Source organism: Pleuronectes platessa, chromosome 13, assembly GCF_947347685.1.
Source record: "Pleuronectes platessa chromosome 13, fPlePla1.1, whole genome shotgun sequence".
In the NCBI taxonomy this organism is placed as follows: domain Eukaryota; kingdom Metazoa; phylum Chordata; class Actinopteri; order Pleuronectiformes; family Pleuronectidae; genus Pleuronectes; species Pleuronectes platessa.
The window spans coordinates 1,928,346-1,954,878 of record NC_070638.1 but is presented as its reverse complement, the minus strand read 5'-3'; the positions used below and the strand labels follow the sequence as shown (position 1 = coordinate 1,954,878).

General features: G+C 42.9%; 2 protein-coding genes across 3 annotated transcripts in view; both read right to left on the bottom strand.

Moving 5' to 3' along the window:
• Positions 1-15,318, bottom strand: part of LOC128454471 (receptor-type tyrosine-protein phosphatase N2) — a 64,974-nt gene extending 49,656 nt beyond the window's left edge. The window contains exons 1-6 of the mRNA XM_053437882.1: positions 15,014-15,318; positions 10,982-11,032; positions 7,330-7,443; positions 5,098-5,212; positions 4,811-4,955; positions 2,624-3,014 (exon numbers count right to left, since the gene is read on the bottom strand). Coding sequence (XP_053293857.1) covers positions 2,624-3,014; positions 4,811-4,955; positions 5,098-5,212; positions 7,330-7,443; positions 10,982-11,032; positions 15,014-15,116 — 919 coding nt within the window. The 5' untranslated portion in view covers positions 15,117-15,318. The remainder of the gene's footprint in view (positions 1-2,623; positions 3,015-4,810; positions 4,956-5,097; positions 5,213-7,329; positions 7,444-10,981; positions 11,033-15,013) is intronic.
• Positions 15,319-17,045: 1,727 nt separating this feature from the next.
• LOC128455170 (extended synaptotagmin-2) overlaps positions 17,046-26,533 on the bottom strand; it is a 30,577-nt gene continuing 21,089 nt past the window's right edge. Inside the window, exons 15-24 of one of the 2 annotated variants that reach the window (XM_053438848.1) lie at positions 24,254-24,316; positions 23,255-23,329; positions 22,877-22,963; positions 22,067-22,216; positions 21,505-21,920; positions 20,845-20,943; positions 20,623-20,754; positions 20,361-20,466; positions 20,208-20,257; positions 17,046-19,268 (exon numbers count right to left, since the gene is read on the bottom strand). In XM_053438848.1, coding sequence (XP_053294823.1) covers positions 19,223-19,268; positions 20,208-20,257; positions 20,361-20,466; positions 20,623-20,754; positions 20,845-20,943; positions 21,505-21,920; positions 22,067-22,216; positions 22,877-22,963; positions 23,255-23,329; positions 24,254-24,316 — 1,224 coding nt within the window. In that variant the 3' untranslated portion in view covers positions 17,046-19,222. The remainder of the gene's footprint in view (positions 19,269-20,207; positions 20,258-20,360; positions 20,467-20,622; positions 20,755-20,844; positions 20,944-21,504; positions 21,921-22,066; positions 22,217-22,876; positions 22,964-23,254; positions 23,330-24,253; positions 24,317-26,533) is intronic. The other variant, XM_053438850.1, reaches the window with a different exon arrangement.

Sequence of the window (26,533 nt, the reverse complement as noted above, 5' to 3'; positions counted from 1 at the left end):
TTTGTCCTGGATGTTGGTTTGTTGGTTGGCTGGCTGGATCCAGATGGTTTTTTGTATCACTTCTAAATGGTTTAACATTTTAAAACTATTTTCCAAGGAATGAAAGAGAGATTAAAAAACTGAAATCAGGAATCTGTAGGAGGCTCTTCTCTAATATGACACAGTTTGTCTATGTTTTCAAATGTTACTGAAATTGAGGAACAAGGTCATCAACAAACCCAGAGTTGTTTTACCAATTTTTTTTGTAAAGTGCTGCTCCTCTTACTGGAATCTGCAAAAGCTTGATAAGCCTCCATCTTCGTACACACCCAGTTTTATTCTGTCCATATATATCCTCATTCTCCTCCCATCACATGTACATTTAAAAGATTGGTGGAACCAACAAGGCTGAAGTGTCAGAGCTGACAGACGTCATTCACTGCAGAGACACAGACCGGAGCTCAAACTAACACAGTGAAACTCATCTGTCATTGGTCATTGTCACTGAGGATTGAAATGGCTCAGAGAGGAGTTCATCTGGAGCAGGAAAGATTCTGATGTTCGATCTGTCATTATCTGCCGAAGGATCCGGTGACTACTGGCTGTGGACACAGCTTCTGTAAGAGATGTATTAACACCCACTGGGACAAAGGGGAGGAGAGAGGAAGCTACAGCTGTCCTCAGTGTAGAGAGACCTTCACACCGAGGCCTGTCCTGGAGAAAACCACCATGATAGCTGCTTTAGTGGGGTGGCTGCAGAAACTTGGACTCCAAGATGCACCAGAGAGCACTGAGAGGCAGAGAGAGCTCGGGCTGCCACAACCACCAGAGCCGGAGCCGGAGCCGGAGCCGGAGCCGGAGCCGGAGCCGGAGCCGGAGCCGGAGCCGGAGCCGGAGCCGGAGCCGGAGCCGGAGCCGGAGCCGGAGCCAGAGCCCAGAGCCAGACCAAGAGCTGACTTCTTAAGATATTTACAGGAAATCACACTGGATCCAAACACAGCACACAAATGTCTGTTATTAAAGGGAAACAGAGTTGAACGTATGAGAGACCAACGGCCTTATCCTGATCACTCAGACAGATTCACTAATACGTGTCAGGTCCTGAGTAGAGAGAGACTGAAGTCACCTTGTTACTGGGAGGTGGAGGTGAGAGGAACCGTTGGTGTAGCAGTCACAGACAATAATGTCAGCAGAGCAGGAAACTCTGATGAGTGTAGATTTGGATACTATGATAATTCTTGGATGTTACGTTGTAATGGAGACAGTTATGACTATGTTCACAACAGCATCAATAATCCAGTGCCAGGTTTTCTGTCCTACAGAGTAGGAGTGTATCACAGTGAAGGTGTTCTGGAGTTCTACAGGGTCGTCTCTGACACCATGACTCTCCTCAAAAGAGTCGATACCGAATCCACTGAGTCTCTCTATGCTGGAGTTTGGCTTCATCGTTTTGGATCCACAGCTGAGTTCTGTAAACTCAAATAGACTTGAGTCATTAAAAGCAGTGATTTAGATTCTGTGTGTAAATCTTTAACTTCTCTTGTCTCCATGTTTGTTGATCAAAGATCTCCGTGGTGACGTTTCTGCTCCTCACAGAGATCAGCTGTCAATCAAACACTGACCTTCCTTTATCACACATATTTAGTTCTCACTTTGTAAAGACAGAAATCTATAATTACACTGACATGAATGTGTTAAGAACTAATGCTGTTGTTGTTTTCTGAATCAATGTAGAAATCAGGTTGTGTGATGTTTTAGAACCTGTGTTGATCCTGTTCCTCATCAATGAGATGATTATTTGTTCTTTTCTTTTCCACATGTGAGATGGAGGTGAAACAAACTGATTGTGTTTCCATGAACTCACTGAACAAGAGTCACTGAACAGACTTTACTGATGAAATGTGTGAACGAAGGTTTGAATAAAGAATAATGTTGCCTAATGTGTTTTTTCTTCTTCTCTTTATTTATGAGCGTGGTCTTTCAGTTTGAGATCGAGACTTATTGATTTCACAACAAATTTCATAATGCTCTCTTTCAAAACCCTGCACTTGTTCTCATATGATACCCGTTTGTGTTTGGATTTCCTGAGTCCAGCTTCAACTCTTCTCCTCCTCATGTTGTATTTCGTGAATAAACATTCAAAGCTCTAAATCCAAAGATTGCCTTAATAAAGCATTTCAATTATAATGATCAGTGTAAAGAAAATTCAAACAAACTCCATCAGAGACCAGCCAGATGAATCATATCTCTCAGGAAATGGTAGAGACCAAAAACAGAACAAATATGTATATCTAATAAAGAGTAATTTTTTTATCCGTGGAAGCAGATGATGGGGTATGATAATAAAGCTAATAAATATACTGTGATGAAGCAGTTTATCAACAGCCAGTAGGTCTTGTAAGCTGTAAGCCCAAACTTCCGTTGAATACTTAAAATGTAGACACAACAGGGACACAACACCCAAACTTCAGATGACAGTGTTTGAAAGTAAAGTGAAATTCAGAGTTAAAGACAGAAGATGTGTTTGTATGAGAGCGCTGGAGGAGGAGATGGACTTGCCAGGGAAGGACGTGTGTGGTCTGATCTACAGCCGAGCTCCACGTCTCAGTATCAACACACCGGTGAGTTTCTTAAGAACACGTACCGTCCACAGACGAGAGCGGCTCCTTGACCGAAGCCCCTTGAGTCCTCCCCGTCTTCAGGAGCCTTGGATTCGATGTCTCCTTCCTGAGCCCAGGGTTTTCTACTCCGCCGGTGAAGGAGGGCCTCGGGCGAGACGAGGGGGCCCCGGGCTCCTCTGGGCCCCCCCCACCACCGTGCAGTGACAGGCGTCCAGAGAGATACCGCCTCAGGGCGCCCAGGAGAAGCTCGCCCTCCGATTGCGTGGCTAGGCGCTGGTCCACGAGAGGCCTCTGCTTCTCCAGGGGTTGGCGAGATGAAAGTGAGTAGAAGCTGGAGGGAGAGGAGTTCTGAGCCGAGGTCTGGGCCTTGGGGCGATGAGCGTCTGCAGGGATGCCCGACTGGAAACGGTCAATCTGAAAGAGGGAAGACAAGCGCTTTGTCCATTTGGATTTGAAAAGATCGCTATGCTCCAGAGAAGGAGAGAAACTTGGGATCGATATTCAAATCAAAAGGTGTTTTTAAAGGCTAGAGCGGAAAATTGGACCCCAAATAATTGTCTCCTAATTGAGTAATATAACAACAAGGATGTTCAGAAGCTAAATGTAAACACGGCCGCAGCGTAAAAGACTTTTCATTATGAAAACATTAACACTGAGTTTATGGGGTGTCCAGGTCACCAGCTGGTTTCGGAGCTGTCCTTCTGAAGCCTCACCATTTTATCCGGCGCCATCTTGAAATTCTAAAACCAGAAGTAATCATATAATTGGAGGGAACGTGGGGTTGGAGCCAGACTGAGAGCGGGAGGACACTGCCCGCCCATATACACCTGCAACCTGCACCCATTGGACGGTACGAGCTGCCAATCACACTGCGGTATCCCCCCCCCCCCCCCCCCCCCCAACACATCTGGTGCTTTATGGTCTGTTTGACTCTAAATTATCAGAATTCACTAAATGAACCTCAGACGATTGAAGAAGACTTGAAACTAGAGACTGAGACATAAACTCATTCAGGAAACTTTACTGAAGTAGATCATAGAGTTCTATAGAAACTGACTTCTTTTAAAACAAGTAGAGTCATGAATATGTCGCCAGCACTTTGCTTTCAATCGTATAAAATGATTATATGTGATTTAAATAGTTATATGAAAGGTTTCTTGATCTGTATAATAAAACATATTTACTTCAGGACTGTTTTCTTCTGTTATGTTTTCATCCCTCTCCGATTGTTTGTCGGCCCCACACGTTGCTTCAGTTTGAGACTTTCATTCAACATTTGAACAAAATAATTGTTGACATGAAAATAAAGCCAATTTTTGAAAAAACAAGGTATTAATCCAATTATGCCGTCATATTAGCATATCCATCGGCTGCGATAAAAGCACATGGTCACTGGCGGCTCCATTAACGCCCACCTGGGAGCACAGAGAAGCTACAAGCCGGAGTAACGGTGGAATTATCATAACAATGCCAACATAAACGGTTCCTCACAGTCTTTATCACTGGTGTGTGCGAGGCCCCTTCTGGTTGAACAGTATATGCAGTTAATCCCCCCCCCACACACACCCCCACGTGGTCTTTGGTACAATCCCCCAGCAGGGGACCGGCCTGTGCGGTCGAGGCGGAGAAACCGGCGGTCACATGGAGACTCATTAATTAGAGCTGTGAACTCCTGAACCCTCCACTGGTATTATTCCACTTTCCACGGTCACGCTGGGAAAAGTCATCGGTCAGGACGGAGAAGCAGGAGCAGAGTGACAGCGAGGGATGACACCGGACCCCCTGCTGTGAAGGTGTGCGAGTCTTTGTGGGAGTTTTTTACAGGACTGGGTACTTGTTTGAACGTGCGCGGGTGTGTGCTGCGTGTGTATGTGTGTGCACTTTATTCTTAGACAGGGGCAGGTGCACTGTGAACGGAGGGGGGGGGGGGGGCTACATGCAGATGCAGGGGTAAAAAACAAACGCCCGACTCCTTGTCCCCCTCAGACATGTAAAGCTTGGAACAGGAGGAGATGAAGTTAAACTGTTAAAAATATACTTCAGATCCAATTCCTTAACATGAGATGATTGAGAAGGAATGTGGTGAGGAACCTTGTGATAGACACTAAGCATCTTTTAAACCGTTTTAATATCACATCAGAACCTAAGCTCAGAAAATCCAACAGCACAGAGACCCACAGAGACAAAGTGAACTCCCAGGATGTCCTCACCTTGCCGGGGCCGCTCAGGCTGGCAGAGGACAGCGTCTTGGGGAGGAGGCCGAGACGCTGAAGGTAGGACTGCAGGTTTCTGCTGAGCTCCACCTCCACTGGCTTCACCCTCTGGTCCACCGGGTCCATCGCCTCAGCTACCGGCCTGTGAACGACACGCAGAGACGGAGATGAAGAACCACTCGAGTTCTGTCTCAGCCGATATGGATCAGACAGGATCCGGTGACCCAATGGGGGCAGAGCAACAGAACAGAACCGGTGAAGATTGAAGCAGGAGGACGTCTGACCTGATGTTGCTTTTGTAGACAGGTGCGCTCTGCTGCGGCCTGTAGGGGATCCTCCTCAGCTTGGACAGCTCCTTGGACAGAACCTGCTGGGTGGTGTCGTCCTGCCAGGTCAGACCTGCAGACAGGAACACAGGGAAGCTTCAGAACCGCATCAGAACACACTTATTACCCAAAAAACATATGCAGGGGTGGTTTCAAACAAGAAAATAAATACGACTTTAGAGAATTAAATCTGCAGCCTTTCCCCCCCAGCGAGAGGAAGAGGTGTGGACGTCCCCATCACTTATCACAGAGGTATAAGGCACAACCTAGACAGGCTGATGATGTGTCGCAAGGCAGAAGAGCATCCGAGGCTCCAATTAACCCAACGCTACTTTGCATGACTGTTAGATGGTGGGAGGAAGACAGGGAAAAACATACAAACTCCACGTAGAAAGTTTACGAGTTAAAAAAACAGGTTCTGTATCGCTTTTCTCCCGGGTTACATTTTCATCCCCTGGTTGTTAAACTGTCTCTGCACCAGAAGTCAAAGGGACATTCTGATGAGTTTACTGGACTTGGCAACTGGTGAACAACAGACATTTGGGTTCCCACGTAGAGCCCCTCCAGATAGTTTCAGGAAATCCTAGAGAGCAGCTCAAGTTCGGTGGAAACTGGTTTTACAATTTACCAACAAACAGAAGTGAGTGAACACCGAGGTTAAAAAAAGAATGAAACTTCCTTTATGATATCAAACATTTTTACAGTGGGGACGTGATAGGGTTTTATAGAATCTGGTTCCTGCTGAAACACACATCTGATCTATTTAAGGTTTCAGGAATTCTACACAACAAAAGTTTAGCGTTATTTGATATTCAATAAACAGAACTCGGAGAATGACATCCAAAAATCTAAAATTCTAGTTATTGCACAACGTAAATCATATGTCCACATTCTTCAAGCCGCACATTAACTGGTAAGAGAAAAAGTGAATGAATGAATCAAACTACTTTTTAAAACTATGGTCCAACAAGACCGGCCGCTGCTTAAATCTGATGTTGGACCAGTAATTACAGAAAAGTCAACGTGCACTTCGGCCTCTGAATCTGATGAAATCATTTCTGCTCGTTAAAGAACGTTTCAGTCCGTGACGCCGTCTTTAGTCTCCTGCAAAATGAATTATGATTCGACTGCCTCCAATCAGACGTACGCTGCTCTCTAACAGCTGCACGGCGTGTCAGGCCGGCTCTCGCCATCAAAGACCCATAACCGGGTTCTTTACCGGCAGCCATGGTGAACAGACAGCATCTGCCACTGCAGGTTAATAAACGTTAATCCACCGGGATATTCAGGCTTCTCACAGACTGAACCGAGCTGATGCAGGATGTTGTCGGGGCCGAAGCTGCAACTTTCAATCCACAGGGAGCAACAGAAAATGAGCTTCATCCACGAGAGGACAAATAATACAGAGAGGAGGTCAGAGGTCAGAGGTCAGGAAACCTGTCTTGTTGATGCTGATGATGAAAATGGATGAAATTCTCTCAACTGGCCGATTGGGCTGTTCTCACAGATCTCTGGCTCCCTCTAGTGATACACTACGATAACAGCAGCTTGTTTCACCAGGAGATTTCACTCAGGTTATAAACACATGAAATTAAAATCCTTACTAACATTGTGAGTTCAGGGTATTATCTCCACTTTCCTCTGAGGAAGTGTTTTCTACTATAAGCTTGAAAATAAAATACCAGCTTCATCCTTCAAGCATGTTCAGTCTGTAAAAGTTCTTTCAACCAAAGACTGAACGTGTGAATTATCCAGGATTCATTCCTGTTGTCAATCAGTCTGTAATCTCTGGATTAGCAGATTAAAATTTGTTTTCATAAAAGAGTCAGACTCCAACAATGTGCAGATAATGTGGATTCAAATCACGAGTTTGTATGTTTCTTTAATAGTTTTAAATCTTTAGAAGTCGCTGAGTGATACTCATGCAGCTCTTAAACCAAAAGACAAACTTATTATTATCAAATAACTAAATTTCATATACACAGACACATATACATTTAATTTCATGTAACTGCTAAATGCTGTTATCAGACTTCTGCCAAACTCTCTTCCATAACCGTTGACTTCACTCGTGTCTGTTTGTTGGTTGGTTTGTTTTAATTGAGTGTTTGCTGAGGTCACACATAACTCGGACATTAATAACTCATATTCATTTGATATCCACATTGGAGACGTGTGCAGGAGACTGACCTCTGTTGGAAAGCTTCTCCAGCAGCTTCCTGAAGCGCTGCACCACGGACGTGGAGACGTCGTAGGTGTAAACCTCCCTCACCGGAACCGAGTGACACCTCCCGAACACGCCATCTGTGAACACGCACAACACACACTTCATAGAATGCTAACAAACACAACATATTACAGCAAATTAATTTATGTCCATTTATTACTGAGCATGGATCCATGTCACACAGAGGTAGGCCAGTCGGACGCTGATTCCAGGACGGATAGAAACATTTAATGCAGACAAATAATAAACATTTATAATCTGTTGGTGATTAATCTGAGTAACAATAAACAACAACCACTCAGAATCAAGTTGTTTGGTTTATAGCAGCATGAACTGTCAAGAGTGGTCGAGGATATAGTAAAAATATATTACAAGTAAATGTGTAAAATGTGTAATCTCGTTTTGTATGAAAATAACCTGTGAGTGTATTTATGTGAAAGCAGAGGTTTTACGTTAATTAATCTATAAAAGTATAAATCATATTTTATATCTGAGCTTGAATTACATTTATATCTAAAATAATAAATCTGGTGGAGTAGAAAGTATAAATATGTCGATAAATGTATTTGGTCCCTGTGTAAATACTGAGGTGTGCTGTGCTACAATTACATGGTGTCCATTCTAATCCTCCTACATGTGTGTGGTTGTTGTCTCACTGGATGTCTGCATGTGTGAGTGTGTACATGGGAGAGTGCGTGTTTGTTGTGTTGCGTAACGACACTCCTACATCCTAATTAAGGCCTCTGGTCTTTAAATAGCCGCCGCGTCACTGTGGTCGTCTCAATCAAACTGGGAGCTCCATGGAACCGGCGGCTGGACCACGCTGCCGTCAACTCAGATCTTTCACTCGGGCCAAATTCTGTTGTTTACAAATGAGTCAGGGGACGAGGACGAGCTGTGGACTGAAGACGAGCTGTGAGGAGGACGTCTGGATTTCTGACTGAGCAGGGCTGTGAGGATTCTACAACCAGAACACCTCCAGGCCACCGGCCTCTCGTTTCCCAGCTGTTATCTCATGTTACACCATTTCTGTGTCTCCCAGAAGCAACATCTTGAATTATCACTCATAATTTCACTTTACATGCATAAATCAGCAATTTCCACGACCACAGGCCTGTAATCCAGAGCCAGACGCGTCTTCTCTGTGGTTAATGTTCCAGATTAGAGCAGAATGAGGATTCATGGGCCTGTTCTCTGAAGCACAGGGTGTGTAAAGATGGAGGATGGAGCGACAATGTGCTGACCAGTGTGTTGTTGTGGTTGTTGTGTGTTGTGAAAGTAAGTGAGTCCCGGGGACACAGGATCACAGCTGAAGATGTTGTTCCCAAGAACCAATAGATATAGTTATTAACCAGTTGTCTGTATCTTTGACTGTTTCGGGAATAAAAACATTGTAATGGATGTCTCGCCTCTGGGGACCAGGACAAGTCCGTCCCTCCCAGATCAAACTCAAGGAGATCACTGGATTCTGGCACATCGTAAAAAGCTCCTGGGCTGCCTTCTCCAGTCTCACCAGTGGGGGCGCTGTCTCACTCTGACTCTCATCGTTAGCACTGCCGCCACTTTCTTCGTTCAGCCTATTTCAACGATCTTATATGATTTAGCTATAACTCTGATAAGAGCTGCCAGAAACTTTAAGTACAGGAGAAATGACACGAGCATCGTTAATTATTTCCTCATCTTTAGTGATATTCACTGAAAATATGACTCAGGATCAGTTCAGGGATTAAAACTAAACCGAAGACATTATTGACTTTGAGCCGATTCCTGCGCTGAGACTTTAAAACAGAGATTTCAAAAGATTCCATCGACCCTCAGCAAGCGAGAAGGAGGAAACCCCTGTCATGATTATAATATTTATATATAAGACAAGAGTGTTTTTATAACCGACCACAGGCTCATCGATAGACTCAGACCTTCACTCTTTGTGATGTGACACGACAACTGTGGCAGTTCAGAAAAACATTGTGCGACTGGACTCAGACGGGTAATGGACCCGTTTACTGCTGCTCCTCTCGAGCCTGGTGATTTGTGTCCAGTGCTTTTTTGTCCCTCACAGCTAATCAAGGGGAAGCAGGGTGTGTGTGTGTGTGTGTGTGTGTGTGTGTGTGTGTGTGTGTGTGTGTGTGTGTGTGTGTGTGTGTGTGTAGGAACACCTGGCCCGTGTCTGGATGTGTTGACCTGTTCAACCCACAGTTTATCAGCCCTGAAGATTCAGCCCCTTGTTCGATCTGAAGTAAATAAACTATGTCCCTTGAGTTTCCCTCATCAGGGTGTGGAGCTCGTTCTGCGGGGATCCAGGTTCACACGACACAGACACACACACACACACACACACACACACACACACACACACACACACAGAATCTTAAAACTGTTTTCATTCCACAAGTTCAACCTTTATGATACGATCGAATGGTTTCATAATCAGAAAGAAATTTGAGGTTAAACTGTAAAACTACACAATAAAAAAAGGTTTTTCTCTAGGTTTGAATGTTTTCTTGTAAAACTCCGCAGCCTGATGTTCTACACACTCTGCATTCAGCTCAGGAATAACAACACTTATCTACAGCACACACTGAGCAGCCGAGGAATCAGCTCTGCTCTCGTCGAGTTAACGAAGGTCAATTAAAGTGGAACTGGAACCGTAGTGTCTCTTCCATGCTGAGTCAGCTCCTTCAGGATGAGACCCATTACAGCTCTGTCGGTAAAACCAGGGGACCCAATCAGCGGCTACATGAGAAACCAGTAATTAGTCATTACTACTTTACTACACAAGTACTCACTAATTCACTAGTACACTAATCGAGGTCACCTGAAGCTACACGGTCGTCTGAGCTCAGCTAAAAAAATTAAATTAGACCAGGATATAATCTTTAATTTTCACTGCACCAGACCCAGGATCAGATTACAGGGCACATTTCAAAAGGACGCTGCCCGGACAGGAAATGACCAAGATAATCAAAATCAAAACAAACACACACTACCTGAAATAACACACCTGCTAACACGACACAAACAAGAGCTTCCCACCAAACACATGATCGGTGAGCCGGTGACCATCCCCCTCACCGAGTGGAGACTCCGATTCTAAACAGTATAAAGTTCAAATGCAACTTCTCTGTTTTGATTCTAGGTTGATTCTCAGCAGGCGTCTCCTTCCTCTGGAGGCCGGGGGGGGGGGGGGGGGATTGTTTAGGTGTGTTTAACTACACAACAGAGGAGTGTGAATCCACATATTATCACATATAATAAAGTGGCTGCAGTGTAGAATCTGCCTCCTCCATGTTAGCAGATGGAACATGGTCATTTTAGGTCTGATTTAAAAGACACCTCACCTGTAACTGCTCTCATATGTATATAATATTATTAATGTATTTATATAATCTTGTGCCGCAACACAAACTGCAAATACAAATTAAAAGGATTTAGTTCAACCATTCTCATAAATTGATCTTTAAGATTTTAAGTTGGGTCTTTGAACGGCGCACGTGAGCAACTTTATATATAATAATTCATAGTAAAAAATTGTCCCTGTGAATACACTTAAATATGTGTTATTATGTTATTGTGTGGATTGCTTTGTTAAATGTGTGTGTGGTTTGAATCTCTTACCGTTCACACAGATCTCATACGGTGAACACAGCTCGCTCTCAAACAGGCAACCTGTCGGAGAAACACACAAACACAACCGGCTGGTTAACACAACACCATCAAATCTCCCATTACCTCACTCACCCACCACCACTGTAACCAGTATTAAGCTTCTGTCGCCATGCAAGTACTACTCAGTACTTCTATTACTAATGTACTAGTACAAACACTGATCGTACTTGCTCTGATGCTTCTGGCAGCATGAAGCTTAAAATGTTTATTTAGCCAAAGTTAATAGCTAATGTTGAAAGCAATGTTGAAAGCAATCAATGGCATTCATGATACACATGCACTCAGGTGGGTGTGTTGGGGTGGGGGGGTGGGGGGGGGGGGGTAAACACACACAACACACACACACACATTAGGAAAATACTCCAGGGACTCAAACAGGCAGGTTGCCCTGTGAAACGATGGAGGATGCTGTAACCATCTCAACCCGAGCTCGTGGCTGAGTGCCGCTCGCCCCACACGGACACTTCTGTCCCTAATGAGGACTCAGGGTCTTCTGTCCCTAATGAGGACTCAGGGTCTTCTGTCCCTAATGAGGACTCAGGGTCTTCTGTCCCTAATGAGGACTCAGGGTCTTCTGTCCCTAATGAGGACTCAGGGTCTTCTGTCCCTAATGAGGACTCAGGGTCTTCTGTCCCTAATGAGGACTCAGGGTCTTCTGTCCCTAATGAGGACGTGTCAGGACGAAGTCGTGTGAAACTCGTATCATGTGGTTGAAGTGTCTCAAGCGTTTCTTTACAGCAGCTTCGGGGGTTTCATTCAGCGTTTGGGACAAATGCTGAATTAGGACGTAGGTTTGAACTTCTGATTCCACCCTGAGTTCTAACTCTCCGGTTCCTTCTCTCCAGACGGGCTGCAGTATTTCACTGTGGCCGGACGCCAGGACATTTCAATCAGCTTCACCCTGTGAGCAAAGAGCAGCGTCCAGGCGGTGGCCTTTAGCGGCACTACATTTCCCACAATGCCATCTGGCTGTTTGCATTAGAAACCTGCTGCTCCCGAGGGCCAGTGATTAAACTGAGAGAGCCGAGTCACCTTGAGAGAAACGAGCAGCCGTTCCATTACTCGTATGAACTTGTGTGTGTGTGTGTGTTTGTGTGTGTGTGTGTGTGTGTGTGTGTGTGCATAGACTTCGAGATCATATCGTAATATTACAGGATTAATCAATCAAACTTTATTCATATGGGACCAACGCAGGTTAGTGCAGTTCAAAGTAATTCACGTATGATTGTCGATATGATAATAAGACAAACAAGAGCAAAGAAAAAAACTAATCTGTCGTACTACTCCATTACACCCCCCCCCCCCCCCCCCCCCTCCCCCACTGACCTTTCCGGTTTTCCACCACACAATGTAATCTGTGCAGGCGTGTTGACACTTCAGGACAGTCGATAAGAAGCCGAGTCACAGACCGGAGGAAAAGCACCGAGCCTCTTCAAAGCGTTTGTGTTGAGGCTGAATCACTCTCAGCTTTTTCCCCGTTACTGAACAAAAAGGGGGATCCTAATTAACTGTGTGTGTGTGTGTGTGTGTGTGTGTGTGAGACATGCTTTCTCCTGTGTACCATGCAATCAGTGTTTCCTTTTGCGTATTAAAACGACGACAATCCGATTTGTCTCGGCCTCAGCTCCGACAGAAACGATCGATCACAGCGAAACACCAGCGGACGAATCAGAGAAGCAGAAAACGAGGGATTTGATCATTTTGATTCTGCTGCAGCTCAGCTAAAGGAAACTTATCCAACAGGAGGTGTGTGCGAACAGCCCCGGCCCTAAAACTGGAAGTGATCTCTCTTTGTCTTTCCCCTTTCTGTCTCCATCACCTCCTCTCTCATCCCTTTCTCCCCCTTCCTCTTGTCCTCCTCTCTCCTCAGTCCATCATCTCCAAACACTTTTACTGGAGATGTTGGTAATAATCCGTGATTTCACAGGAAATCTAAGCTGTGACGACACAAGCTGCTTTCACACTGGCACCTCCTCCTCAGTTTCCCTGGAGGAGGTGTCAGAGTGAGAGCCTCCAGATCTTCTCCCCCTGGAAGCCCGAGTTTCAAGTCTGGAGATTCTGTGACATAACTGCACCTGTGAAAAATACATTTTCTTGAGCACCTTATTTTAAAAAGTTAGCGAACACAAGCAGAACTGACAACACGCTGATGTCACACACACGCACCCGTCTACCAACCAATCAGAGACAAGTACAGGTAGACGCAGCCACGCTTTGTATCAAGACCGATGAATTATTCTCTGAGAAATCCACAAAAACAAGTTAAAGAGAGTGAAGCAATTCATGGATTCCAAACCAAAAAGTAAAGAGCTCCTCCAGCTGAGTGTCAGTCTCTGAATGTTCCACCTGTTTTTACGTTTGCCTGTTTAGCCACTTCCTGTGTTTGCACCTGTAGGGACATCAGCAGTGAGGGCGGGGGGGAGGGGGGACAGAGTTTGTCAATCTGCTGAATCTAAACAAAAAAAGTCTGCACAGGCATTTTTAAATTTGATTAAAATAGAGAACTGAGGGGCGTGGCTGCTGCTGATTGATGGGGCTATAAATCAGGTTTTAACGTCAGACTCCAGCCACGTGCACGTAGCAGTAACGTGTGTTGCTTTGGTACGAGTCGGGTTTTGTTCTGTGGAGCCGAGTGAGCGGTCGTTTGTTCAGGTCTTTGGACGTTCAGGTGAATAATCTGCTCGTGGAGACACAGAACAAACAAAACCTCCTGGTCGGAGCTAATGAGAGCAAAGAACCTTCAGGAGAACGTGTGTCTACATGTTCTGTCTCCACAGGTCCGTGATCTCTGTTGGTTCACATACTGTCTCACTGTCTGCTGGTTATGTAATGTGCAGGAGGAAGAGGAAGAGGAAGAGGAGGAGGAAGAGGAGGAAGAGGAGGAAGAGGAGGCGGGTCTGGACCCTCTCAGCACCTGCTTCTTCCTCCTCGTCCTCCTGCTCTCACCCTCCTCTGCATCAGTCGTCTCCATCGCAAACCAGTGGGCGAATATCGTGTGTCGGCTATAAATAGACTCTGTGCATGAGAGATGTTAATGTGTACAGTCACACACAAACACACAGACACACACACACACAGACACACACACAGAAACAGAGACACAAACACGCACAATCAATAACTGCCTCTGTCAGGAACAGGAGAAACTGGAGAAGCTCATTTTTCATTGTTTTGCATTGATGTCATCAGAGACAGTTGTCGTCTCGTCTACACACATACGTTCACACACACACACACACACACGTCTGTTCGTTACTGTTTCACACGCTGATGTAAAATCACAATTTCAACTCTCTATCTTTGTTTAGATCATCTATTAAGCCTTTTATTTCTTTAAGTTTCATTTTACAATTGTTTTTTTACTAATAAATATCCATATATCTTTGAATACATAACAATATATATGTATTTGAGCTAGCAAGTATTTAGTACAAAATAAGTACTTATTATGTATATTTTGTAAATAGCATTCTTGAATTATTTTAAATTGCAACTCTCTTCTTTTCTAATTACACAATTTAATGGATTTACCTTTACTTTCCATATTCTAATAAAGAAATATGAATCAACACTATATTTTTTATATCACCTGTTGTATTTTTTTCTGTATTTAATTCCTGAAATTCTAATTACTCTAATAATGATTTCCATCAGTTAGATTTTCCCTATTTGCAATTCTCCTACGAGCTGAGTATTATTTTACAACGTGTATTTGTTTTCATGTTGTGTGTATTTGTAATTTTTCTGCAGATTTTCATGAAGCAGTTTTGGAACTGATATAAATAATGAGGTCGCTGTCGTTGATTTTAAATCATTGGTAGAGTTTATTCCTCCGGTTTGAACCTTTTCCTCTCGCGGGAACAAAGCGACTGATTTTCAGGTGAATTCTCGGCTCAGACGCACAAACCTCCGGAGCTCCGGCTGCAAAATGGCTGAGGAGCACCAGCCCCGTTTAGAGAGGAGAATCATCCAGATACTCACCGATTCTCCGCTCAGAGGAGGAGCGGCTCAGGGAGGCGAGGAGGAGCAGGAGGCGGAGGATGGAGGAGCAGGAGGAGGAGGAGGAGGAGGAAGAAGGATTCATGTCTCTTCTGGTTTTATTCTCCCCGGTGTTAAAAGGCCATTTCTTCCAGGGGGGGGGGGTGTTGGTTTGTCCTCCTTCCCGTTCGCAGTGGGCCCTCGGCGGCTGGAGGAGCGGAGGAGAGCCGGTCTCTGTATGGATGTACGAGGAGGAGGAGGAGGAGGAGGAGGAGGATGCAGATCTTCCTCCTGCTGCTGCTGCACACTGTCACTCACCCTGTTGTTAGGTACCTCACTTCCGGTGAAGACTTTGAAAGTAAAATACCTATGAGATAACCTGCAATTGTGGAGAAATAATAACAAAAACAACCACAATAATACATATTTCCCTGGGAATAAGAAAATAACAAGTAATACACAGTATCTGGTTAAAACACAAAGTACTACATAAAAAAAAACCATTTTTATCTGTTCTCAGTTAAAGCTGTGACGCAGAGCATCAAGCACCTTTAATGATGCTTTTATTGTGACGGTTACTTCCGTCAACATGGTGACATTTCGCTAGCTTGATGGATTCAGGAAGCTCAGATTCGGCTCTGGCGCCACCTTCAGGTGCTTTCGGGAAATAAATCATGTTGTGAAATAAATGCGAATAAAATAAAGATTATTTCACTTCGATAAATCTCAAGTTTAAGAGATGCATCTCGTAAATCATCAAAATCATCAAAAGTTTTATACACATCTCTTTAACCTGGCTTTTGATAATAGACATTATTTTAATGCATCCAAGTTGTAAATTTGACTCAACGCAGCCCTAGTTTATCATATAACTGCAGAATTGCATGAAATATTTAATACATGAATATACATTGACACCTCTTCCAACTTTCAAGGTTATGACATATTGGAAACGAAGACAAATCTACATATACGAATGTTAATATCTCAAAAACATCATAACAATAGATAGATAGATAGATGGATAGATGGATAGATAGATAGATAGATAGATAAATGGATGGATAGATAGATAGATAGATAGATAGATAAATGGATAGATAGATAGATAGATAGATAGATGGATGGATAGATAAATGGATAGATAGATACATAGATAGATAGATGGATAGATAGATAAATAAATAGAGTGATAGAACATATAAATAATGGTAATTATGGTTATAATAATAATCATATTAATCATCGTCATCATCATAATAATAATATTCTCGTCAGATCACATTAGCTCTAGCTAAGCAGTACAATACTGCCACCTTGTGGACAAAAGTGGGAACTGAAGGAGCAATCAATATCTATGAATTATCAATTACTATAATTGTATATATATATATATCGTCCTAGATTCCTCTGATGTCTTTGATGTTGCACAGATGAGAGATTTTTCGATCTGAAGCGAAACATGAGTTTCTGTTTCTGACCTGAACTGTAAAGCGTGATTAGTGGGCGTGGCTATATAAATAAATGTTTTTATTAAAGTCTCAATGGGGTCATCATCCACAGCCCTGTTATTCTAAAGTTATTATGAAGCTTCAGCAGTAAGCTTCTTTAAGTTACTTAATTATTAATATGTTAGTGTTGAATTTCCTGTGTCTCCAACTTCCTTTTTTGAGCTGTAATGTGTAAATTAAACCATAAAGAGGGAATTAAATATTAATAAAGAACTCAATTTTTCAATTTTCTGTTTTCTCAATAAATTCACACTTATTTTTCATGTTTTTATGTTTGAAAAGTAGAGATTTAAAAGCTAGTTTTGATCATTTACTTAAATAAACTCTATGGACTTATCAAAACAAATATTCTACACTTAAGGACTTTTAATTTTATAAATGTAATTTTCTCATATTGTCTTTGAGACACGGAACATGACCATCGGGGGATTTATCGTACGTTTACCTGTGGACTGGTTTGACTGGAAAGTGATGAACTGGTGTCCCAGCGTGGTGATGGAAACACAAAGACCAGTCAGACACTGTTCAGCTTCCTGCTGCTGCAGCCGAAGATCTTTATTCATTTCATTGAGGAGACGTTCTGAAACACGCTGGTTCTTTTCAAACACGTTCATATCTCTGGGCCGTGTGGATTCTAAGGCACAAGATAAACAAGATAAACGAGGACACACTGCACCCACGGAGGCAAAGTGTGCAAACCCGATGGCTGACGCACAAAATACACAGACTGACGCACAAAACACGACAAAGAGGACGACGGCTGGAAGAGAACATTGAGAGACATTAAACAATAGTTACAGACATTAATGTGAAATACTTTCTTGATGCCTGATGTGAATGAGAACAAGGCAAAGGTCAATATTTGGTGTTTCAAAGGGCAAAGGTCAAACTGCAGCCACCTCAGTATCAACACACAATCACTGTTGGGCTGCGTATTGACACACAAACGCATTTAGGTTCGATACTAAAACTCATACACAACCAAATCCTTTGTTGACGATATAAATCAGATCAATGCTTCATTCAAGTGCATGTACACAAGGCAACACAAAACAAATATGAAACAAACCAAGCGAATTAAATTTACACACAATAGTGAACAAAACGAGAAAACAAACATTAAAGAAAAAAACAAAACCAACCGAGAACTAAACAAAAATGTGAAAAACAAGAAGCAAACACGAAGCTAAAAAAAACAAAACAGGAAAACAGAGAAATGTCGTTTTCATCACTGCTGTGTGGTTTTTGCTTCAGACGACACATTTTGTGCGTCACCGCAACAAACGCAACACAACACAGTGTTGAAAATTACCCTCGATGAAGAGTTAAGACCGATGTTGACGTAAACAAAATGTGAGCGACGATCACATCAACCTCTGTCAACAGGAAGTGGGAAAAAAACGTTTGTGATTAAATCTGAAATCACCACTCTGTTGCTCTAAGTCTATATTTTTAACACAAAATCAGTTTTCTCACTTTTCATATTAGATAAAGTCCAACGTGATGCAGGAATGACATGATAACGATAGTTCCATACTTTGAGTAATACGTGTTTCATTTATTTTTTTAACCAAAATCCAGGATTAGCTTAGCTTAGCATAAAGCACGGAGACAGGGATGAGTTTAAAAACATCAGTTGGTGGATTTCTTGATTGTTCCATACAAGCAAACAATATAACGACATATTAATGTAATAATTGATAAACTTAAAAAGGTGATAGCAGGCGGATTCTGTTCCTCAAAACAAAAGAACAACCCAACCTCGCATTTAACTTGTGGTGAGAAAGCAAAACCCAAATGTCACCGAATTCATCAGCTCAAGATCTTTGAATTTTATATATTTAGAAAAACATGAATTTAATGAATTTGAGATGAAATGATCTGATAAACCTAAGTGAATTCAGGAAATGTTCAAATTGCTGATAAGAACACGGATGATCCCCGACCAGATAAAAAAAAACACACACAAACACACACAAATGTGCAAATAGTTTTAAAAACCATCAGATGGGCCTTATTGCAGTGTAACAGCAGGAATATTAACTGATGAAAAAGCCTTCTGATATCGAGCTAAATGAACTTGTTACTAACATCATATTTCACACGATATTTGTGTATTCAAAGTTCTCATCACATGGTTAATACACACGTTATTAAAGTGGAATAAAGCCAGCGTACAGTTGTGTTACCAAAATAAAATGCTTCCTGTCTCTTTGGTGACGTGTCTCTCTGCACTGCACCCCCCCCCCCCCCGCTCTGCCTCGGAAACTCCGTCCAGAATATTGAGCCATTAAAAAAAGAACAAATAATGATAATCATGAAAACATATAAAATTACAAACAATCATTTGGCCGAGTCCGAAACCTCGGACGTCTTTCTCTACACGTCAGTTTCATCCAGCATCATTTTACATTATTTACAAACCTCAGCATCATCGATCTTTACGACTAAAAAATAGATTGTTCTACTGTTTATTGTGTCATATATAGTTTTCTACTTGTTGCATATATACTCAGCCACTCACGCACTTCTTAAAGGGGACGTTTGCCTTGCGACTGATGAGATTAAATAAATCGAAAGCTGCTTTTCTGTTTCCTTTTGTCTGTTTTTAACAGTTACAAGTGATGAGAGAACAACATGGTGCAGTGATGTAGAGCGGAGGGGTGGAGATATGTTGTGGTGAACACTCGGCTGTTGACGTCTATAGCTGCGGAGGCCTCGCCAGGCCGTCTTCACTCAGCTCATACCTGCAGGAGAGAGAGGAGTGTTGTTTAGTTTCAGTGGAAAACAAGTTGTGTGTCAGGAGGAGAGAGAAGCCACCTCGAGATAAATGTCTCAGTGCAGGAGCCACATCGGAATAAGAAGTTTTGGATTCTGGTCTCCTGAAACACATCTCGAACCTACGTCTTCACAGAGCCGTCACTCAACAGCCGACGCTTCTCGTTTCCAGATCGGAGACAAATCTGTGTTTGGTCAACAGTCGCCAGTCGCTGTGCGTGAACTCTCGGTGGACGAGATTCTAGAAGCTCGTGGAAACATCGGCTTCCTCTTCTCAAAGTATCACAAAGCTCAGATAGATAAACTCATTAACCCCTTGTAGACGCATGTCGCAAATTTGCCTCAAACCCAATTCCGGTCTTAATGCCGCTGAAGTGACGATTGTGCCTGATGATGCAAATACTACACATACCAAGGAAGGTATTGGAAGCACTCTGCCGCCATCTAGTGGTCGGAGTGGAAAATACATACTAGCCCCTTGGGACTGTGCAGCAAAGTTATTTTGAGGTATTAAGCTGTATTTGAAATACTGTGATGATGGAACAGCAATGATTGTAAAAAAAAACATAATGTTATTCAATTTAAAGCAAAAGCAGCATCAATATAATAATCTACATTGCAACATTTATTAAATTAAGTTTACGTCCCCATTATGCCTAATGTCGCTAATTTGCCTCATACCTAAATTTATATCTATTGTATATGCTATATTGAAATTAACAATCTCCACTTAATTTAGCATCTGTATGACAGGCCAATAACACCAATAATATTGTTTTTATATAATTGGAAATTAATTCAGGCAATAAGGGGTTAAAATGTTTTTAAAAGAAACCTGACGAGCTCAACATTCACTTATTAAAACACACGTATCAATATGGTTTTACAAAGCTGGTAAAGAAACAAACCATTGTGTCCAACCCTTGGTGATGTCCTCATGAGTCAAGTCCACCAGAACCTGACGGAGAACAACAGAAGATCATTTTTTAGTTTTAAACTGAGAAGCAGAGACAGGGACATTATATATAACGAATGGGAAAGAGCAGAGATAACATCTGTACCTTTCCCAGAAGGCCTTTGTGCTTGGAGAGCAGACCCCCGCTGTTCTTCACAGCCACGTCCAGGGTCCGTCTGTGGAGCTCCACGAGGGAGACGCTGAACTCAAACCTGAACACACACACACACACACACACACACACACACACACACACACACACACACACACACACACACACACACACACACACACACACAGAGGAAGTTAACGACCACTGATCGTGACTTAAATCAACAACACAGTGCACGTGCAGCAGAGGAACTCACGTCTGATCGTACACGGGGTTCAGGGTTTTCTTGAACGTGTGAGTTTTCCTCCGGCCCGACCTCCGTTTGTCGGGAAGCAGGTAGAGGCGGACGTACGGATCTGACCCCTGATCAGTGAAGGCTATCAGGTTTCTGAGGTGACAATGAAAGAACACAACTTAACGATAAACTCTCCCCAGTGAAATGTGTTGGCGTTAACCCTTTAGTGTCACTGGCTTGTACCTGCAGCCGTGAACCACCACGATGAGCTTGTTCCTCTGCGAGCTGTGTCTGACCGTCAGCTGGACCTCACCCAGTGGGAAGTAACTGGGGCCTGAGCCACTACAGAGAGAGAGAGGGGGGGGGGGGGACAGTCTGGTGAGATCCTCTGTTTCGCACAAAGCGGTGGCACCACATCAAGAAGGTTCTGGGTTTGAACCCGCGACTGAATATAAAGATGGACGACATGATGGCTCCGCAAAAGTGAAGCCAAGGTGTCTCGATGGTCTCAACTTCTTCATCCCTCCCACCAGAAACCTAAACATCCCAGATGAGAACGCCGCCATCTTGGAGATAACCAAACTTATCAGACCCTTTTAAAATGACAGAAACCATCTTGTAATTAGATTGGTTCATGTCCCATCCTCTAACCTGGAGAACACAGGGTTTATGACCTATAAATCCAGCCACCAGGGGGCGAGCGAGACGCTTTGGCTTCACTGTGGGGAGCAGTCATAATGTCCATCTTTACAAACACTCTATGCTGACGTGACCATGATGCTCCTTCATTAACTAAACCTTCACACATACTAAAAACACAACGTTTCTCAGATAACGTTCATAATTTGGCCGACGCCCACTTCGATCACTGGATAAACTGGTATTTGATTGGTTGACAGATACTTTTGCAGCTGGTGGAGCCTCTGCTGCAGCTCCTGCGTGGCGTAGGGGTTGGAGATGTCTGATGCGATGCTGGGCGTCGGCTCTTTGCCTCCGGCCAGGTACTGCTGCGAGCCGGAGATGGCGAGGTTAGAGCTGCTCCTCCCGGACTCCGCCAGACTCCGCCCTCCTCTTTCGGCTCCGCCCTGCCCCAAGTCCGTGCTGCCGGGAGACCGGACGTATTCGCCCGTGTCCTTCTGCCGGTTCATCAGGTCCTGGGCCGACAGAGACGCCGAGGGGGGGTTTACAGGGGTGTCGGAGGGAAGCTTCGAGTCAGAGGAGGCCGAGGGTCGGGTCGTCTGGCCGGAGGACTTAGGGACCGGCACCGAGGACGGGTCGGAGTTCGGGGCGGGGGACGTGTCCTTCACCTGGCACAACACCTGGAACAACACAAGAGGAATAAAGACAATCACACACCAGTTGATTTGTGAGCACACGGGAAACGTCGGGCCAACAACTATAAACACAGCTATGAAAAGACGATGGCGGTAGGATTGGCGTCTCCTCCACCAGGTGGAGCTCGTACCCGCAGAGCCACCTTCATCTTGATGGTGCAGCTCGGCCCCGAGTTCTTCAGAGGGAAGCGCTGGTTCAGCGTCATGTCTTCTGCTTCCAGGAGGCGAGTCAGCGGCAGCGTGATCGTCCCCAGGGAACATTCGTGCTTCGCATCCTTCACCTGTGGACAACAACAGATTCATGTCAGAAGCAATATTAGACCAGTTCCATAAGCAGTAGTAGTTTTTACAGCATGTGCAACATTAAAGTGTAAATAAAGTTATATGTCATGTTTAAATATGATGTCCAATAATACTTAAAAAAAAAAACCTTTCTTGCTTTTTTCTCAGTGATTCTATTTATCTTTTTCATCAAGGGAATTTAAGGTTCATTTACATTTGCAATACACATTTTCTATTATGTTTAATATCAGCAATATATTTTTTGTATTAATTTCGTTTTAATACTATTTCTTTTTCCCTAAATGATATTTTTGTGTTTTGGTATTCATTTGTATTTTCATATTCTGGGCAATAATCTGTATATGCAGTATAATTGTCATGTACACTACTACTTTCAGTATAATGTGCAAGATTTATTTTTTATTATGAGTGCAATATTGCATATCATTTGGTGCAATATAATATATTATTACTTCAATATCATGGCTATATAGCAGATACCACATTTTCTACTTAAACTACTTTTGCACTTAAATGATCTTTATTCTACTGTTATTCTACTGGGCATCAATTCTTTGCATTTATTCCTTAATTTAATAATCATTATTAATTAAAATCTATATTTAACAGTCACTTTCTCATCTGTGTTGTCTTAATACCTCCACTTCCAGCTGTTGGGTCCTGGGGTTGTGAATGAGGAAGGTGAAGGCCTCCTCCCACACGGGCTCGTTGGTTTTATATCGGGTCTGGAAACACGAGCATTTCACACTCAGGGAATTTCAACACAAGACACAAGACACAAGCAGGAACAGAGACTCTGGTGAAAACAGCATTTTAGTGAGCAGAGTGAACTGAGATCAATTCAGAGACATTAAATCAAATGAATGAGACCAACCTGAACGAGCTAGTGTGCAAGATTTTAAAATATTAGTGGAAAACTTTCAGACAATCACGTCTTGTACATGCACAGACTTTGTAACATGGCTGCATTCATTTTTTAGTTTTTTTCAATTCAATTTTTAATTTTTAAAACTCACCTTGCTGTCGAAGGATTCGTGTCCCACTCTGAACTGGACTAATGGACTGGGATCACTGGTCACTTTTTTACCGGACTGCCAAGGAAGAAAAATAGGTTTTTAAAAACTTTTGATTACTTAAAATCAAAGATGTTAAGCAAGGAAGTCTCACTTGGGTGAAGATTTGACTTGATCTTATCTTACCAGCTTTTTAATAAAAATGTATTCAATAAAACAGATTTAAATTATCCACTAAAACATGCAATACACTGTTAAATGTATTTACAACATGGACGATATCATGTTGTACACGACGCCAGACAAACCGGTGTGATGGTTTAATGTGTCACTTTGAATGTGAAGGAATAAGGAAGGAAATTCTATCAATAAAGAACAGATCCCAAAACCAGAGGAAAAAACTCATCAGATCAGAATGAAAAGCTCAATTAAAAGTTTCAGAATCAAAAGGCCGAGTGTGAATGTGCTTCAGAAAACACAACGCTGGTATTTACAACACATTGTTAGACACGTTGCACAGTTTTTAGTCGACAGATGTGATTAGTGGAGTTTGTTAATGTCTTCACTTCAGTCCGTGACAGTTATGGTTAGATAATGTTGACAGGAGAGGATATTCACATTATAACGATCTCTATTCTTTATTCTCTTTAAGTCTCCGAACCTCTTTCCTGTTGTTGTGAACGAGTCGGACTCAAACAATCTCCTGCTGAGTTCCTTCTTCAGTGAAAGACAAAGTCCGGACGAGGTTTTCCAGAACCTTTCCAGAGTTTAGGTCTGAAAACGGCTTTACTGTGTCTCTGATGTGTATTTAGTTTATATCTCATTTAATTCATTTTATTTCCGATGTTCACCTTGACTCAGAGCCGAGTAAGAGCATTGTGTTGAAAGTGTTTATTGCCGTGCAGGTGGAATACGAGTTGAATGTGCGAGCGTCTGTCTCAGTGTCTCCTCCAGGTTCGTCCTCAGTGTCTGAGCGATGTGGGTGTGCTTCCATGTCGTTACCTTGAGGGCCTTACTGAACGTGGCCTTCTTCAGCCCCGCTGGGTTGAACTCTAACGGATTGCGCTTTGATTTTTCGCCGGGACAAGGCAGGAGAGAGCAATCACACAAACACACACACACACGCACACACACACACACAGTCACACACACTAAGTTATTAGGGGAATAAAGGAGCATGCATGGGGAGGAGGAGGAGGAGGAGGAGGAGGAGGAGGAGGATGAGATAGAACACACCGGCATCACCATCATCGTCCAACATGAGGATGCAACACAACACAACACGACACGACAGATAGACAACATGAATGATCACATGGTTAACGTTTTTTGAGTTTGAAAACTAAATCTATATATATAAATATATTCTTAGTGTTATCCTTCAGATTAGGCTGATGAAGAGTTGATGTAATGTGAAAACTGAAAATAAAACCAAATTAAATTACAAAAATCTTTAAATTTGAGGAAGACTTGGAACCATTATCGGCGAAAAATAAAATTGTTTGGACTCTAGTGAAAATGTCATAACATTAGATTTGGTGATTAAAAACAGAGAGGAGACTAGAACAGAGAGAGGAAACCAGTATGATCCGCAGGAAGCTGGGATGGTTGGATGTGGAGATGACGGAGAAACATTCATATTTTCATATTTTGTGAACGACTCACTAACAGAACTGTTCAGGTTCACATCCTCCTTCGTTCACAATGTGATGAGATTGAAGAGAAACAGAATCAGAGCCTCAGAGCTTTCTTCTTTTTCCTTGATTGAAAATAAAGATGGACGACACGACAGCTCCAAAGAAAGTGAAGCCAAAACATCCTGAGAGACGCTATCACGTCACCACCACAAGATGGCAGCACCATTGGATATTTTGGCTTCATCATTGTCCAGTGGGAGGAAGTGGAGACGCAGCGTCCATCTTTATTCACAGACTACGGTCTGAAGACTCAGCGATGGAACAGGAAACACACGGACATTTTGACAAGAGTTGGGTCTGATGAAGGAAGCGTTGACTCGTCTGTGTCGGCCGATATTCACCTCAGCCACGGTTCCTGTCAAAAGGTATTTTTATACAGTAGCTCTGAATGTAACAGTATCCATGTGCCGCCCCCTGGTGGTCGAGCTGCGGTCACATAGGAGACTGGTGTGGGGCAAACCAGTTCACTCACAGTGGATTTAAACATGATGGATGGAGAGAAGCAATCCATGGAGAATTCGCCCTCCCTGCTCTGAAGATATAAAAACATAAAGATCCAAACACATTCCTCCCTTTATACTGATATGTCTCTGTAGTATTTTATCATTAAAAGTTGAAATACATTTTCTGTGTTCTTAAATCTATTATGATTCTGAGGCCAGTTCTGAGCATCACTTAATTTTGAACTGAGTTTGATAAGAATCATTTTTATTTTGGTCTCAACGAACAAAAAAAAAACACTTTTGCAAACTTTTGGTCAGTTTGCTCTTAAAGTTTGGTTTAAGTGTATGATGTGTAACTTCGGCCACTAGGGGTCACTCAATCAAAACAGTAACTAGAAACCTAGTTTGACGACATCATTAAGCAGCGAGGGATCATGGGAGTTGGTGTCTTTACCATCATTGCTGATGAAAATCAACCTGATGTGATATTATGAGTTTATCCTCCACTTGTTCATATTGTTATTTTTCTTCAACACGGCCCTAGATAACCCGAATGTTACATATCGAAATCTGGAGGAAAGGAATTATGCTTTTGATCAAGAACATAAATCCTCAATGTTGTTAGATTATTTTCTTGTGATGAGTCAACAGAAAACATTCACGTTAAATAAAGATGGTGCAGAATTCAACCCGTGCACTAGAAGGGAGTCATGCTCATCAGGCAGACGATTAACAACCTTTCTTCAAAACCAAACGCAAGCAAAAAACAACAAGAAAAAAGAAAAGCAAGACGTCTGCAGCAGCGTTCATCAAACCTCAAGCTGCTCTAGGATGCAGAGAACAGCCGGAAGACTCACAAATAAGGTCCTATAGAGAGAGGCGGTGTTCTCGCAGAACACCAGGCCCGCCGCCCGCCTCTCTTTTAAGTAGCCAGAGCCCAAGTTCCCCTCGAAGACGCTCTTCAGAGGGGGGGGGAGGTGAAGAGAGGCAGAGAAGAAGAGGAGGCTGAAAAGAGGAAGGTGAGGCGTGCACTACAGAGGCTTAACCGCTAACCAAGAGAAAACACACTTCTGTATGAGACAAGACAAGAGACTTCATGTTTTCACTCAAAACATTCCCATGAAAATGAAACTTTAACGATT